The following is an 18,676-nucleotide window of genomic DNA, read 5'->3' as shown; positions in this document are numbered from 1 at the left end:
CAGATTAACATGGAGAAGGATGATCCGCTGTGGCGACCCCTAATGGGAGCAGCCGAAAGAAGAAGAAGAGATAGGACATTGGTTGAGTCTTGGTCTTAAATTAGATCAGTATCAGTGACCAAGTGTTTTATGTTCAGTAAGTGCTATAGGTCAGGGCGATGATAAATTCAGAGTCAATAGCAGCAAGTGGTGGACGAAGTACACAAACCATATGGAGTTATAGTCTAATGTTACATTTAGCACACCAATACTTAAAAAACACTTGTGCAAATAAGGCCACGGATGTTGTGGCAAGTGATCATGTGAGTCAGGAGTTTTTTCCATCATTTATTACTCTCAAAATGTTCTGCTTGCTGTTGAACTGACACTGAACTGTATGTTCGTGGTAAGTAGATACCACCAATCACCAATTAAAACTAGAACAACACAGAGTGCATGCTCTACCCTGACTGGTGGCTTGCTGCGTGTTGGACCAGTTTGAATCCACCCGTAAATAAAAAAACAAACGACTGATTTTGCAAAATGTAATTGAGTAAAAAGTAAAAGTCTCCCCAAATAAAAATACACCAGTAAAGTACAGATAAGTGAAAAAGCAATAATAATAATGCAGTCCATCTGCCAGTTTTTTTTCTATCAGAAAGTAGGAGCAAAAAAAAAAAAAAAAAGAACCCAGAGAAAACCAAGGCATGCACAAAAACTCAGTCAGTACAGACAGTAAAACAAGTAACCAGTAGTTCTGTGGTTCTGTAAGGTGTACACAACCTGCTGCATCACCATAGCATTGCATTTCCACTTAAATGTTCAGTTTAGAATTCTAACACGTGTTTATTAGACAGGGCCACAAATCACTGCTTCCTTTGTACAGGGCCAATTAGTCCTGACTTCATTAACGAGCCCAAGGCAGCACGGACTCGCGTTCAGATCTCGCGAGATTTTGGTTCGCGAGAGCAGTTCTCGTGGGTGGAGCTTGCCTCAGCCGGGGTAAGTCTTTCTTGTTCAGACTGACAAGCTGATGAGTCGGATTCGGCTTACTGGCTGAGCTGGGAGGAAGCGACCTGTCTGTGTTGGACAGAAAGCAGAGTATTTTAGCTGCATGTAGCTCTAATCTGTGCTTGTCTGCTCCGGAGAAATCAAATATGGTCTCATGCGGTGTTTCCCCGAGACCACGCTAGCCCTGTGTACCGTTCACTGAGCTGCAAGCAAAGCCTTAGCCGACACTGAAGTACTGTAACCGCACTGACTCTGTCATACCCCTGACCTGATCAGCTGCCTTCTGGTAAGTATTCTATTATTAGATGTGCTTTATATATACATAAACAGGTTTATGCCGTTGTGTCGTGTTTCTATTTGTGAAATTGTAAAAGTGTAAAAAGAAAGAAAAAGTTTTCCCCGGGCTAAGTGTATGTGAGGAGAGCTGGAGAGACTCTGCAGGTAGAAGAGAGGAAAAGCGCTCAGGTCCACACACACACACACACACACACATACACACATACACACACACACACATACACACATACATACATACATACACACACATACATACATACAGTCAGTGCTAATGTTGATTTACATCCTGTTTATTACCTCAACATGTTTTATTGGTTTATTTGTTTAGTAAATCATGTTCTATAACATATATAAGATTTAAGATTTCCATACATTTTATTTTGGTGCAAGTCCTATTATTATTATTATTATTTTTTTCCCGATGACTTCTATTATTTATCTTTGGTAACCAATTTATCCTCCTTAGTTTGATGTGGATCTGGAGATCTGGAGTCTAGTCAACAGTCTATCATAGAAAACACACACACACAGCCGTAGATGTAATTTACATGAGTCAATCTATCTACCTTTTATGTATGTATTTATTGATTGATTGATTGATATTTGAAAATGGTAGAGAACTGGAGAACGCAGACAGGGAGAAGAGTAACCTGATCTCAGGATTGAACTGAGGAACCTGGTGCTGTGAGATGGTACCCTCTGTACCACCGTGTCACCTTATTCAAGATCTCCTCTGCAAAAATCTATAAATATCTAAAGTCTATATATTTAAATATATTTGAAAATTTGGCACACATTTGTTTTTGCTGGTTCTTTATTGCTCCCGTACTCACCTCAGTGCTGCAGTCTTGCGTACGGTCTTTTTCCCCTCATGGGACCAAATGACATTGTTTCTTGTAACCCCTTCAGTAGGACTGTCTCAGCTCCATTCTTCATCTGTCTCTGCGGAGCACAGGGCTTTTGGGCCATGCTGGCCATTTCATCGCCGCTAGAAAGCAATTGGACCGTTGCCTATAACCACTCCGAAAGTAATAACTGTTACCCAGTAATGAATTTATATTCCAACCTTTTAATTTTTTCTGCACTTAGTAATTATATCTACATGGATTCAAAGTGTTGCTTTGGAATGAACTTTATTATATAGACATAAAATACTTGAATTTTTATCTTTTAATATTTTATTAAAAATATATTTTTATTTATTTAAAGACAATTTATTTGTGTTTTATTTCACCACAATTTTTTTATTATTGTAATTCATTAATTGGTCAATTGGTCAGAAACGTTAGGGCTGTATAGTTGTGTTTTGGTTACCCATAAGCACCATAACTAATAAAAAAAAATGGCATTATATTTAGGTAGGTAGGTCCATTAATACAGACTAAGGGAAATGAACACCTTCTGTACGTCAAAGCGACATGCTTTTTTTCAAAGCTATGAGCTGCGGTGTTCAGTCCAGCGCAAAAGATCATTGGCGTCGTTTTTGTACAAGAAGGAGCCCATTTGATTGGTTTTATCAGGGTTTCTGCAGGGTACTGATTCGGAAACGCTTGTATGTGTGTGCATGCTAGCCAATCAGAATAGCAAGATTATTCTGAACTAGGAACATGCACTATAATATCAGCATTGCGTTTTATTTAGATCATTTTTATTTGTTATTTTATTGTTGTTGAACCTGATAGTCCAAGCATCTGCTTGTTCTGTGCTAGCGATTTGTCCACCCTGTTGTGTCACACAAATCTGAAAATGAAGATGGACACACAAGGAAGACTGAGATGGTTGAATGGGCACACATTGGCCGTGGACAATGAGGGTTTAATGGATTTTATTTCCCCCAGCTTTTTTTTTTTTTTTTACTTGTTTGATGTTCGGAGGTAAAATAAAGCACTCGAATAGAACTGAGCAGATACATTCTTGGATCTCTTAATGGGACGGATCAGGGACGAGGGCCAGTGGAAGACTGAGAGCAGTGTCTTTCCACCAGCCTGATTAAAATGCATTATAAGCCCTAGGCCTCCTTCCCCCATCATTGTGGTGCTTATCATCCCCACAGCAAACAGCACAGCTGTATGCCACAGAGCCAAGGGAGTCCTGTCATCTCTGCTTTACCTCTCCATTCATATGTAGAGAAGAAAAGAGAGGAGAGCAGCTCAAGGACATGTCCCATGCTTGCTATATGAATTATGTCTGAATGACTGTATCGGCGCCAAATATTGTGACTCGAACTGCTTAAAGAGTCTTTTAGTGCTTTAAGACAAATTAGTGGCAATTTACTCACCTCAGTGTCTATTAGTGTGTGTGTCAGACTCCGTGGTGTAGATCAACATTAAAACCTTTTTCCCCTAAACTAAACGTGACTATGTTCATTTAGTCCTCATGGCTGCATGTATGTTACTGCAAAACAATGCTGTGATTTTTATTGGGCAGTTTGAGGATGAGTGCATTGGCTTAAGCACAAACAATAAATTAGTGACACTGAAGGCATAAAGCACGCTTCAGCAACATCTCATTTATCTCAACCGAGATGAAACGGAACAGTTCGGAGTAAACCAGCTAATGCGAGACAGATCAGTGGAGCCAGGAAACTGGCGCCTTTCGCTACGGAAATCTTGCCTGGTGTAAAGGTAAACCACAAAGCAGAACAAACATAAAGGACTTTTGAAATATTTTTGAAATATTAATTTTTATTTGATCCTGAGCACATGCAGCATTTCCACATTCTCCCAGAGGCTTTTATTTCAGTATCGGTTATCTAGATTAGCACACGTGTTAGATTAAAGATGACAGCTCCACTATAAAGGGCATATTTCTACATTAAAGTATGCATCGCCAGGCTCCAGTTTTTAGATGCAGATATTTGGAGTCTTTTAACAGAGGAATGTATAAACTGCTGAATGCTGAAATACAGATTCCCAAAGAGACCTTTTAAGATACTGAGAATCGAGTGTAACTATTTTTATGTATTACAATAATATATATTCTGAAATTTTACAAGTAAACAACATGACACTCTATTTAGTGTTCTATCAGTGTTCTGTACAAACACTGCTTATTTCTTGCCAAACAAAAGACTATTTTCAGAGGCAACTGAACACAGTTTGTCTTTGCCAGTGCCTTCAGGGGCATGAGGGGTTCTTTAGAGTTCGGTAGAACACTAAAGTGCCAGTAACAGTTAATGGTTTCTGCATCCCTTTTGCTCAGTGAACAGGATTAAAGCACTTTACTGTAAATGCTTCTGCTGCTGCTGCCACCACCACCATCCCTGTCCTGGATGAATGAATTAGAGGTTAATGCTTTCTGATTCCTATCATCTGAAACTGTGTATGAAAATAATATTGAGCTAGACTTGCCCTTTGCATGGTGTGGTAAAATAAGCATTCCTAGTCGATGAGCTGGCCAAGTTTAGACTCTTCTGTCTTCCTTTGTAATTGAAATATTGGCATTTGTTTGAATGTTTATGTTGTAGGCACCGCTCACACAGAGTGTACTGTCTTATTGTTTCTAGATTCTATGGTTCGTTCTCTTTTATAGAAGCAGCAACTGGAGCAACTGTCAAGTCTTGACCTGTCATGTTTGACATCACAAGTTTGGGTATTGATCACATCCATCTGTGGCCTTTTACTATGGGGTTTAAATTCATAACTAAGAACCCTAAAAAGGAGGTACCTCAGTCTTGTTCTGTTTTTTACTAATTATATGTGTAAAACAGTGCAGCTGTTGGTGTCAGTTTGGTATATTAAACATCTAAGTATGTATTCAAGGACAGACAAGGGTATAGCATTAGTTTCTTTAGCTGCAGTAATTTCAACAGATTTCAATATTGGCTTCATCACCCACCCATCAAATAAGTATTTGTGTACATACCCAAGTTTAATCAGTCTCTCCTCCATTTTCTCTGGACATGATTTTGGTGTTCTGGCTCCTCCAAACTCCCCCTTCAGTTTTCTCTTGTTCTTTAATTGCGCAAAGTGTTTATTGCAGTACATGAGGACTTTTGTTTAGCAGTCATTGAAGCTGTAGTTGAATGTTTCAAAGCACATGTTTCAAAAAATAAACCCTGATTGGAAATCATAACTGTATATAAGCATTAGTCAGAGTTATGATAATATTGCTTTGTATGTAGATAAGCCAGAAGTATGTAGAATTTCTTAAGGTAGACATTTACAGCTGATTATATACCGACTTCTACTATGGTCAGACGTATTCTTAAGAAGGAATGAATAATTTCCTGTTTAATCATTAAGATATCTATCCAAAACAATTCTTAGCCTGCCCTGGACTTTGTCTGAAAGAGGGGGGGGGGGAACCTTTTTACATTATCTGGAGTGAAGGGAGAAAAACAACCTGCCAATTCAGATCTAAAAAGTCAAAGGATTAGCACTTTTTAGGGATGGAGTCACCCCAGCTCCATATTTAAAATAAATGTAATCCAAGTGGAGCCCAATACTTTGTCAAAAAAAAAAAGGTTTTGCCAGATATGTTTAATGAAAAAGGCTTTGAGCAAATATTGATTCAAATTTATAATGATTATATTGTAGCAGTAATAATATAATCATTTGCATGGCAAATAATCTCTCCTATACAGGGACACCATTGAAGCTACAAACTGTGTGTGTGTGTGTGTGTGTGTGTGTGTGTGTGTGTGTGTGTGTGTGTGTGTGTGTGTGTGTAGTTAGTGTTAGTCAGTCCATCGGGTCTGTTCATGGGTCTAATGTCTATTTGAGAACGTCAGTATTTTTGAAAATTAGATACTAAGGTGTATCTGTTGATTTTCAGCATTAGGAGGGACAGGTGTACAGTATTTCGCCAAAGGTTTTGTGGACTTTAGTCAGCACACCCATAAGTGTTACAACAAAGTTAGAAGCACAGAGTTGTGCAGAATGTTTTTGTATGCTGTAAAATAAAGCAAATGATTTCCCTTAGCTAAAACTAAGGGACCCAAATGTTTTCTAGCATGACATTGACCTGTGCACAAACAGAGGTTCTTGAAGACATGGTTGGTGTGGAAGTTGAATGGGCTCCATAGAGCTTTGACCTTAACCCCACTGAACATCTTGTGATTAACTGGAATGACTACTGCACCCCAGGCTTTCCCACCCAACGTCAATGCCTTACCTCACGAACCCTCATGTATGTGACACTTGAGCATGAGCAAATTCCCACAGTCAATGCTCCAGAATCTAGTGGAAATCCTTCCCAGAGGAGTGAAGTTAATTATAAAAGCAAAAGCAGTATTAAATCTGCATAAAGAGTACATACAAGCTTGATGGTCAAGTGTCTTTTGTCGATATAATGTAGTGGAAGGAGAAGGTCTGGGCAGAGGTATAAAGCTTACTAAATGTAATGAAGGTATAGGATTGTTAGTTTTAATGCTTGAGAACTACAGGTTCTTTTTAAATGTTTGTTTCTGTTGTTATAGACAGACAAGGCATAACATAATGGCCACTGACAGGTGAAGTGATTACCACTTATTATCTCTTCATCATGGCACCTGTTATTGTGAGGGATATTTTTAGGCAGCAAGTGGACATTTTGTTCTCAAAGTTGATGTTTGAAGTAGGAAAAAATTAATAAACGTAAGGGTTTGAGCGAGTTTGACAAGGGTCAAACTGTGATGGCTAGACGACTGATTTAGAGCATCTCCAAAACTGTAGTGCTTGTGGGATGTCTGCAGTGCTCAGAATCTATCAAACGTGGTCCAAGGAAGGAACAGTGGTGAACCGGCGACAGGGTCTTGTGCGGCTCAGACTCATTGATACACGTGGAAATAGAATGCAGGTTTGTGTGTTCTGATCCAACAGATGAGCTCCTGTAGCTCAAACTGCTGAAGTTAATATTGTTAATGCACGACGGGCTCAGAACTGTTTTGGCAGCAAAAGGGGACCAACACAATATTAGGAATGTGGTCATAATGTTATGCCTAATCGGTGGTCAAAAAATTATGTCTGACCAGTGTATAATAAACATAAAAAAATCAAACAATATTTAACTACAGTATTTAATGAATAATCTTTCTCTTGGTGCAGGTCGAGCATGATCTTGGTGTTGGAGCTCAGCTGCAATGCATGCATTAGGCTGTAGAATGAACCTGGCAGCAGTGCTAAATGGCCTGCTTGTGTCGCTGGTTGCAGCCTTGCTATGGAAGTATGTCCGGCTGAGCGACCACATGGCCCAACTGGAAGAGGAACTACAACTGACGCGGCAATCCCAGGAACTTTCACATGTACGCATAGATTATCATGCTGCCCTGTTGGCTCTGCAAGAGCAAGGCACAAGGATGGTCTGCACCGGCAAGATGCACACGGACCGTATCTGCCGCTTTGACTATCTTTGCTACTGTACCGAGGCTGAGGAGTTTATATTCTTCCATAGTAATGCCTCTGTCATGCTTCCCAATTTGGGTCCTCGTCGATTCCAACCAGCCCTGCTGGACTTGTCCTCTGTTGAGGATCATAATACCCAGTATTTTAACTTCCTAGAACTGCCTGCAGCGGCACTAAAGTACATGCCGAAGCCTGTGTTTGTGCCAGATGTCACTCTCATCCTCAACCGCTTCAACGCTGATAACTTAATGCACATCTTCCATGATGATCTCCTTCCAATATTCTACACCATGCATCAGTACACAGACTTGGATGATGAAGCCCGACTCGTCTTCATGGAAGGTTGGGGAGAGGGGAGCCATTTTGATCTTTATCGCCTGCTTAGCAGCAAACAGCCACTACTTAAAGAGCACCTGCGGAACTTAGGCAAGCTCATGTGCTTTACCAAATCCTATGTCGGATTGTCAAAGATGACCACATGGTATCAGTATGGCTTTGTACAGCCACAAGGTCCCAAAGCCAACATTCTGGTTTCTGGTAATGAGATTCGTCAGTTTGCTTCATTCATAATGGACAGGCTTAATATCACAGCAGAGGAGCGGCCTGAAGGCGATGATTATATAGTGGTGTTTAGTAGAGCATCTAACAGGCTGATACTCAATGAGGCTGAGCTGCTACTCACTTTGGCTCAAGAGTACAAAATGAGAACAGTTACTGTTTCCTTGGAGGAGCAAACATTTGCAAGCATAGTCCAGCTTATCAGTGCGGCATCCATGTTGGTCAGCATGCATGGCGCTCAACTGATTACGTCCATGTTCCTACCCAGAGGGGCTGCTGTCATCGAACTTTTTCCATATGCAGTCAATCCGGAGCAGTATACACCATATAGAACTCTGGCCTCCCTGCCAGGAATGGACCTACAGTATATAGCATGGAGAAACACCATGGAAGAGAATACTGTGACCTATCCCGACCGCCCCTGGGACCAAGGAGGAATCAGTCACCTGGAGCAAGAGGAACAGGAACGCATCCTAGCTAGCAAGGAGGTGCCAAGGCACCTCTGCTGCCGCAACCCAGAATGGCTTTTCAGGATTTATCAGGACACCATTGTGGACATTCCGTCCTTCCAGGAAGTCCTTAGAGAAGGTCTAAAAGTTAAGCCTAATCTGAAAAAGACCAAACCAGGCAACGTAGTACATCCCGGTCGAGTCAGACAACCCAAGTGCCAGACATCAGTGCAGGCTGCCCACGAAGCAAAGCTTTCTGTGTCCTGGCAGATACCCTGGAACCTGAAGTACTTGAAAGTAAGAGAGGTAAAATATGAAGTATGGATCCAGGAGCAGGGAGAGAACACATACATGCCTTATATTCTCCCTCAACAAAACTATACCTTTTCAGAGAACATTAAACCCTTTACCACATATTTAGTGTGGGTGCGCTGTATCTTTAACAAGAACCTTTTGGGACCATTTGCAGACGTTCTTATATGTAAAACCTAACTGTTAAACTTAGTGTCATGCCTAGAGTCAGGGAAATGCTGATTACACATACTGTGAAAAAGAAGTGTTCTGTGGAAAAGAGGGATTTTCCTCCATGACACACTCTGAAGCTCATTACCACAGTAAATTAGAGGGACATTTATGCTGAGGAGAACTAAAAACAATACAGTATACTGAACTGCCAAATCAGACCTTTTGAAAAGACGGTCAACATTATCATGAGTCTGAAAGCATTTTCGATATTCAGATTGTATTTATAAAACTGTAACGTAATTTATTTTTATTTATTAGTTAAAGATGTCTTTATTGTGCCTGTGGGTGTGATTTATGTAAATTGCGCTGATAAATATTTTCAAGTTTCCTACTTTTTTGCCAGAACTGATTTTGTTAAAAAAACATTTTGCAGTCCTGAATTTTATGTGGCTTTGTGACTTAAGCAAATGTTTCATGTAGTCATTACATTCTAATTGGTTAGCTCTTAACATTAGATATAATATTGAGCATAATTAGCCTAAAAAAAAAAGGTCTAAAAAATGTTTTCCCCTCTGTTTATTACACATTGTATGTGTGATGACTTGTACTAGTTTTCCTTTTCATGCTAGAAGACATTTCATGCTTGCCTATTTTGATATTGAAACAGATTGCAATTGAGACTTACTGTATTGGGGTCTGCAGTGGGGAGGCTCAGATTTTAATTGTGGCCTGGCATGATCAAATAAAAATAATAACAGAACAGGGTTCATTAAAACAAAGACTTGAATGTAACCTGTAGTATGAGTTATCAAGCTTCTAACTATAAATGGTTTCATTCTTCAACAGTTTGGCTCTTCTTTATTATTATCCTGTTTTCAGTATCACTATTTAACTGCAGTGTTCTGTTTTATTGGCTCAGGGAGCTCAGATTAAACCATGAATACATCTGTGTTTTGGAGAACAGTAAAAGCATAGATACAAAAAAACCCCCACATATTATGCACAAGGATGCGCTTACAAGCACATATGAGTGCAAATAATACATTACATAATGTTACAATTTATTTATCTTTATTTTTATTTAGATAGATAGATAGATAGATAGATAGATATAGAGATAGAGATAGAGATATAAATATAGATATATAGATAGATTTCACCCGAACAGAACACACGTCTGTACATCATTTATTTGGGTGAATCTGTCTTACCATATTCTGTGTTTTGATTGACATAATCAAATGCTAATCATATTCATGTATAAGATGATTATAATTAATCAATACTGAGTCTAATATGAAATCATGGTGTGAAGTCTAATGCGAGTACTCGCAGAAAGAAGGGATCTAATTCCATAACCTACGCTCAGGATATAAAAAGGCTTGATTATGTAGTCAGTCCATTTGCATGTCTTACATTAAGCCTGATTAACCAAGATTAATTCAGAACGTCCAGTTTTATCCTATTTTATTGAATAATATGCTCAAGTTGAATACAAGAAGAGGAAAAGACTATTAGTAAGTTTTGGGTTTAGGGAAAAAATTTTTTATTGCTGTTTATTTATTTAAAAAAGATCTTGTGTTGTACATTTTGTATGCATGTATAGAGTCAGCATTGGGGAAAAAAAAATATTTTTTAGACAACAGCAAGATAATTTGAGTAGTTTTGTGGAAACACAACAGCATTAGAATATGGAGGTTTGCTTTTCAAAAATAAAATCACAGAAGATGTTTTTAGACAGTGAAGGAAAGGTCCCAGGCAGGTGCTCTGACTGAATGTCCTTATGTTACATTTGTTTTTTTCCCCCTGTGTGCTTATTCTTGCTGGCTTAAGATTTGACATGACCCAGAAAGAGTAGCTCACATAACATCTTACCTAACAGTGCCCTTAAATAAGGTGCGTTCAAAAAGTCCCTCCGGTGGCTGTGAACAGTAGGTTATGGGAAAATATTTGTTTAATGAAACACTATTCTTCTCACTCATGTAGGGCTGAAACAGTTCCTTGAGTTATTTAAATACAAAATTCGAATTCGTTTTGTCACAGCACTGTTTCCCCACGGACCATTTTTACTGGCGCACCACCCTCTGGACAGGTAAACACTAATGAAAGCCGTTTCTGCCACATAAAAAAAAAAGTCTGGCTGATTCCAACTTTTTCTTTTTTTGCAATTTCGAGTTTTATTTCTTGCAATTTCTCCTTTTTCTTGCAAGTAATTATTATTTTTTTACCCAATCAGGCAGCATCACCCCCCTCTTTAGTACCAGAAAGCTTTACACGTTGAAAATGAAATAGACCACAATCAATAGAATTGCATGGTACTAAGCCTCTGATCCCTGGAGAGAACTCTCTAACAATCAGCTCTGGAGGAGATGGAACAAGACAGATGAAGCAGAGGAGCCTCGTTCACACACCAACAGCTTCAGACTTCAGGCCCACAACATGGTTTTTGGTGAATGCACTAGAAGTCACAGTTGCGTGAAATAAAGTCGGAATTGCAAGAAAAAATTCGAAATAGGCATTTTTTTTATGTGGCAGAAACAGGCTTACATACAACACAGAAGAAGCATGCAGAATGAAAAATGAAGGAATGGGGAGAAAACAGCGAGGAGAAGATTTAGGCCAAAGAACATGACAGTAAGTTTCGAACTTTGAAAACATTGCACAGTGCATTTAACTTTTTTTTTTAAACAGTAATTTGTAATTGATTTTTATGATTTTTAAAAAAATCTTTACATTTGTATTAACATTTTGAAGTAATATGGCAATAAAATACACTAAATAGGTTTAGTTTTCACCAAAATTATTGTATGCAATTTCAGCAATATAAATTTTAATGTTTCTAAAAAGGCAATTTACTTGTTAATTTTAAGAGACCCGTCTTAATTTCTCTTGTATATTAAGTATTGCAATTTAAGTACTTCTTATATATTTTACTAAAATAATTGATATCTGCAGCCCTACATGCATTTATTTATTTATTAAATAACTTATTAAATCTACACAGTATTTTGATTTGGTTTTCTAGTATCCAGAAAAGCTGCTTGAAATTTTCCAAACACTAAATATGTGTATTTATCGGCAGCTTGAAAAAAACAGTGTTCTACATCCCACTTTATGCGGAGAGACTCTTGTGGGACTTTTTGAACACACTATAAAAACTCTTGTTTCTATCTATTGTATTTTAATTATGACACAATCAATTATTTACATTCATATGTGCTTGTTGAACATACCATTCCAGATTTAACCCAATCGCTGATGTCATAATCGAGCTAACTAGGATTTTCACTACAGTTTGCAGTGGCTGTTTGGATTTTTCCAATTCAGCCACAAGAGCATGACATCTTTGTGAACCATGTCTTTATGGTGCCTGCTTCACGCATGGGGGCATTGTTATGGTTGAACAGGTTTGGGTCCACAATTAGCTCCATTGAAAAGGACTTTTAATGCTACATTATACAAAGATATTGTATACAATGGTGTACTTCTAAAATTATAGTAAAAGTTTGGGAAAGAACTGCAAATGTGGTAGTCAGATGTCCACAAACAAACAAAACTATAGGCCATATAGTACAATATTCTTTTACATGCCTGAAACTAAAATAAACTGATGACCGCTATGGAAGATGCACTGATATCTTACCAATACCTACTTTATCAGTATATACTTCTTAGAAGTGGTCATTAGCTATACAATTAATAAAGCAGAATGGCGTAATTATCTGCCAATAAAGTAAGAACAAAATGTGGTTTAAAAGTGCTTGAGGCTTTATGTCTGGATGTATGTAGTCTGCTTAGACTTTAATGGTTTTATTTTAATAACATGAATTTTAACTTGTCCAATAACCTTGGACTTCTGTAAATGTTGCAGAACAGAGCTCTATAAAATGGATTCCTTTTTTCTTAAATATGCTGCTTTGTGTCTCTTGTTCAAAGACCGTTACAAACTATTTCCATGAATCAACACTTAACATACTCTTTGACAAAGTTAAACTAAACCAAATGAAACCCATATTTTATAGTTGTATTAAACATAGGCTATGTAATTATGGCTACATTCAGTACCGATGTATAAAGCAATTTTCACACAATGATCCACTGAAGGTACAACCAAAACCATTGTGTCTCATCGTTTCAGTTTATAATAGACTCTATTGCCTGGAGTTAGCATTCAGAGATCTTTGGGACTCATACAGCATTTGAACATTGACAGCAGCATTCTCTTTCTCCAGAGGGAACTGTGAGCCACTAATTGGCCTTTATGTTTGCAAAAATAACCCTGATGGTGAGAAGAAAGGAACAATGTTAAGCTTCCTGCGTTTGAAGTTAGGGTTTTGTCTCATTGACTATTTCTGTCAGGCTTCTTTGACACAATTACACTTCTGACCTTCCAGCTTCAGTACAGAAGACACACCGAAATTGACTTTTCATTCATTCAATTCACTACTGTATTATCACCTCTGTCTGTTAAATAATGTCAAACCTAGAGTTATTGGGACCCTCCAAGAGAACAAGGGAAAAATGTATAATAATTTGACTGAATGATTACGTTTTTTGGCTTTTGGACATTTCTTGTTTCCCCCCCGAGTTATAAAGTTGCACATCTGCTTAATTGCTTTTGTCAATCATCACTATGTGAATAAAAACACATACAATAATCATAATCAGGGCCATAATATCCAACAGTAAAACAGAACTACTGAAAAAATAAAAAGGCAAAGAACCCCTTAAATAAACTTGGAGCTGTAATAATATTCATGCAGTATCTTTTAAACTACATTTGAAATTGGGTAGGGAAATCAGATAAGGCCATACTGACTTCCTCCAGATTTTGGTTATACTTGATTTGGAGCTAATGGTCCAGGGACTCTTGTGAATTCCACTAAATTCCAGTAATTATAGTAATTTTGCTCTTTTGAATACATGAAATATTTCACAAAACAACAGCTTATAATTGGCTTTAAAACGCGCTTGCACTGTTCTCTCGAGCGTATGGGTAACACATCATTTACCTGTGTGACTAATCTAGCAGATGCACACAGAGAAGCAGTCAGCCTTCTTGTATCCAGCTTGGTGCTTATGTGTATTGTCAGGTCCTCAAGGGGAAAGTTCCAGATGCAAACATAGCCTGTGACAGAGGGGTGCTCACAGAAACAGATTGTCATTAAGGCCCCAATGGAGCAGAGCTCAGCCTTTTCTGTCTCGGCATCAACACCAAACCTAAGACAGAGGCCTCGAGTGAGAGCCGTTAATCACATCATCACACCGGAGCCAAGAGCCAGCCTTCAGCACACCGTGCATTGTCATGGCAACACTCCTGGGTGAGGACCTTAAGGACTCAATTATTACTGCACGTCTCTGCAGGAGCGACACCGGAGGGCAGAGCCCTCAGATTCACTCGACTGACTGAGGAGCATGTCTGTGAAGGTATGTAGATGTACTGCAAAGCCAAAGTTCAGAACTTTGCAAGGTGTTCAGGTCTGATGGCTAGATGTGAAGGCAGAAAATGATCTACAGTGTTTTTTTCTCTGGCTCTCTGAGGACTGCAGATTAGTTTAATGCCATGCGTAATTAAAAATTAACACATATAATTAATACCATTTAACTTGCAGGGTCTTGGACACCTACTGATTGTGGTCTGCTAATTTACACAAAGAAATCACATGGCCTGAATACAGAAAATACAGACATTTTAAAAATATATCAGCTTTATTGTTTTCTGTTTGTAAAACTTTGATTTTAAAGTTTTAGTAGTTGCAGTGTTTGGTAACAACATAGTGTCTGTACAAATCTCTAGATTCTGTTTATTATCCAGCTCTCAGATGTGCTTCTGCTCACTGTATGTTTAATTTGGAACACAGGTTTTTTGTGGAATTGAGCCACACTGGTTTTGCAGGCCAGTCAAAGGGTTCCAGCATTACATCATGACCACTGTAGTGACAACAAGTTTGGCCCTGTGCTGCATACATTTGTCATCCTGGACTATGTCTGTGTTCAGTTGCTTGGACTTGAAGCATAAAAGACAGCTTCAGAATCCCACCAACAACTGACAAACTGGGTTTTACAAATCACAAATTTATCCAGGTCATTTTTTATTATGTTATATTATAGTTGTCCAGCTTGTTTGGAAAGTTAATAATCATAGCACAGTGCTGTTGTTGCTCATGCTTATGATGTTACTAGGTTAATTTTGATACAGTTCCCAGGAAATTTCCAAAAGAAATCATGAGAAATGTTCAATAATAACAATAAACACTCCTTTTTGTCATTTTTATAAGAAATGGCTGATTAAATATACAACACTGAAAAGTTACAATGAATAATATGGAGATATTTAGCCGTTTTTTAGACTGTAGGCTAAACCATTTATCAGGCACATACTATAACATACTGCAGCTAGCATTAGTATACAATCTTACAGTAAAATTTATTATTTTGGGATTGTTATGCTATAAATCAACACAAAAACAATAGATTGAATGCTGGTTCAAATGTTTAATAATTAAAGATTTTAGAATTGTTGTTGTTTTCTTTTTTTAAATATTCAAATCTTAATTGATCTGTTTTCAGAATATTGTTTTAGCTATATTCTCCAAAAACTATTCTGGGGATTTATATTAAACTTTAAGGATTTCAGAGCAACAAGGGAGGAGGGTGAATGTCTACATAATATTTAATAGTTTTCATTTGTATTTTTTTGCAAACGATATGTAATATTTTTGCCTATTGTGTGTATCAAATCAAATTTGATTTGACACATACACATACATACAGGGTACAACATGCAGTGGAATGCTTTTTATGATGGTCTGGCATTCAAGCATAAAAGGGAATGGAATATAAAGGGAATGGAATAAGGAAAAAATAAACCAAGAAAAAAAGAAGGTAGATAAATAAAAAGTGTAACCTATATAAAATATATGAAGATATATGTGAAAATATGTGTATATACATGGATGCGTATGACAGTAAAAACAGTAAAATATAAAGTGATTAACGTGATTGTCCTTAAAGTGTCTGTGTGCAGTATGGTGTGATATAAAGTGGCACTGTGCAAGTCCAGAGTTAAAGTGACAGTCCAGAGATTAAGTGTCATAGTGCAAAAAAGTTGTGAAGATGGAGAGAGAGAGGTCCAGTACTGGATCCTGAGTGTGTCCTGGTTTAAACTCCGAATGGCCTGCGGGAAGAAGCTCCTCCTCATTTTCTCTTTGTGTTTGCTTTCAAGAAGAGGAAGCGTTTCCCTGAACGCAACAAAGAAAAGAGTCCATTGTTGGGATGGCTGAGGTCTCGTCGTTGTTGGAGATCAGGCCCACCACAACAGTGTCATCAGCAAACTTAATGATGGTGGTGTAGTTGGAAGTTGCCACACAGTCATATGTGTACAGTAAGTACAACAGGGGGCTCAGAACACAACCCTGGGGAGCTCCAGTGCTGAGGGTGAGGGTGGATGAGGGGTGTATGCACACATTATATGCATTACATATAATCCCAAATGAATCCTTCTCTGATATTTTCTGTACTTTTTCCCATGTTTTTATTTCTATAAAGTAAATTAAGTACAAATAAAAAAAATGTAGTGTACAGTGATAGAGAGACTACACCATCAACAACCAGTGTGCATTTTCCAACACCACTGATGAAAATTCTGAACCTGGTTTACACATAATACATTATAACTTCAAACAGGATTACTCCTGCCTTTATCATTCACAGGCCTATAAATTATGCCTGTCTGTTTCTCTATCTCTGTAATAAACACACACACACACACACACACACACACACACACACACACAGAGCATATCCAATATCCAATTACGATTATTCATTCAGCCGTGATCAGCTGAGGTGTTTTTTTTTTTTTATCCATCAGGCCTGATCACATTCTTGATGCATAGATATTTTGATGTGTTACATAGAAAAAGCCTGAGCCTGTAAAAACTCAGTCGTATTGTGCTGTTTAATGAAACCGCAGTGGAGATGCAATTCTGTAATATGCTGTGACATCAAAAAGGAAAAGGAAATCTACAACAGCAAGTCACGGAATGATGCCAGATGTTACTAAAACTGTCTTTGTTGGAACATTCAAATGTCTGAAGCTGTATGTTTCTAAGTTTTTTTTAATGAAATGCTTGTTTTCTCATCTATTTTAATAAATCATAACTGTGATAACCTTTGGCAGAAATTTTAAAAGAGGGTTTTCTTCTTGTGGGTTTTTGACCTTATTTGCATATTTAAATCTATTATAAAACCCAACATTTTATAGAAAATATAGAGCCTCTTTCAAGTTGTGTGTATAGTACACTTCAATCCAATCCCAGTTAAGCATCTGTATACTCTGATGAACTCTTGACATGAGGATAAAAGGAATGCTGCTGGATTGAATTCAATAGTGATTAGAAACAGGACATATGCTAGAATTTTGGCTTACAATCAGAAAAACAGTGTTGCACATGTAAAAGACTGGAATGAACCGGATAAAAAAATATATCTTAAGTCTTACCACTAATTTTAATCCATCCAGAGTGTATTTCAGCTTCTCAAAGTCCACCAGATACTGAAGATTAAACTGGAGGATTAAACTCAAGAACCATGAAGATGGACTATAGTTAATACAAACAATTTGGTATAATGGCTTAGAACTGCAATCACTATGAACAGTTTTACACTTGAGTTTCCACTACTGAACAGGACACCTCAACATTAAAGAACTATAATGAATGGACATTTGGTGCCATCCAGATGAGGATGGGATCTGTTTTGAGTCTGGTTCCTCTCAAGGTTTCTTCCTTATACTATCTCATGGAGTTTGTCATTGCCATGTTGCCACTGGCTTGTTTATTTGGGATAAATGTAGAGACAAATTTATAAATAAAAAATGTATATAATTTATTTATGTAAAGTGGCTTTGGGACAATGTCCAATGTTAAAAAAAACTACACATGGAAAATAAATGTAATTAAATCCATAACTATAATCGTTATCATAGTTAATTACATTAAGGTTCTCACAATTATCACCATTTACATGCTAACATTTAAAAATCATTAATTCGTTTTTTCTAATTCAGCATTTGGAAAGCCATATTATTTGTATTAATTAGCATTTATTTAATGTATTACTAAAAGTAATTGCCGAAAATGAAAAATTCCTAAATATTGATAAATGACTGATTTCCAGAGGTAAATACATCCATAAAAACTTTTTCCTTCTCTTTTACTTTCCCATTTCTGTCTGATACAGGATTCTAGTTGCTCAACAGTCCTGGTCTTCTTTGTTGTATTTTTCATTTCATGATGCACCAAATGTTTTCAATTGGTGAAAACTGTGACTGTGAATTTCCAGATGTATAAGCTGCCCAGTCCAAAGTCACTAATGCAACACATACTATCGGAGATGCGGCTTTTGAATTGAGAACTGATGAATTGAGTGCTAAGGGAATTTCTAATTTTGATTTGTTTGATCTCAAAACAAATTTCATAAAAGTTTTTCACTTTGCCTCAGTCCATTTTAAATGAGCTTTGGCTTAGAGAAGATGGCAGTGTTTCTGGATCATGTTTACATATGGTTTGTTTTTTTGCATGTCAGAGCCTT

The 18,676-nt window shown here is 37.6% G+C and overlaps 1 protein-coding gene across 1 annotated transcript; it reads left to right on the top strand.

The window, feature by feature from the left end:
* The first annotated feature begins 969 nt into the window (after positions 1-969).
* pomgnt2 (protein O-linked mannose N-acetylglucosaminyltransferase 2 (beta 1,4-)) lies at positions 970-9,925 on the top strand. The gene is made up of 2 exons (XM_046846052.1): positions 970-1,276; positions 7,314-9,925. Exon 2 carries the CDS (start codon positions 7,349-7,351, stop codon positions 9,107-9,109), a length of 1,761 nt encoding a protein of 586 aa, XP_046702008.1. The 5' UTR covers positions 970-1,276; positions 7,314-7,348; the 3' UTR covers positions 9,110-9,925.
* The last annotated feature ends 8,751 nt before the right edge of the window (positions 9,926-18,676 follow it).

Source organism: Silurus meridionalis, chromosome 4 (assembly GCF_014805685.1).
Source record: "Silurus meridionalis isolate SWU-2019-XX chromosome 4, ASM1480568v1, whole genome shotgun sequence".
Classification (NCBI taxonomy): domain Eukaryota; kingdom Metazoa; phylum Chordata; class Actinopteri; order Siluriformes; family Siluridae; genus Silurus; species Silurus meridionalis.
This window is presented reverse-complemented; position numbering and strand designations above follow the sequence as displayed.

Excerpts from the sequence above, each read along its gene's own strand:
- pomgnt2 (XM_046846052.1), top strand. The coding sequence starts at position 7,349 with ATGCATGCATTAGGCTGTAGAATGAACCTGGCAGCAGTGCTAAATGGC.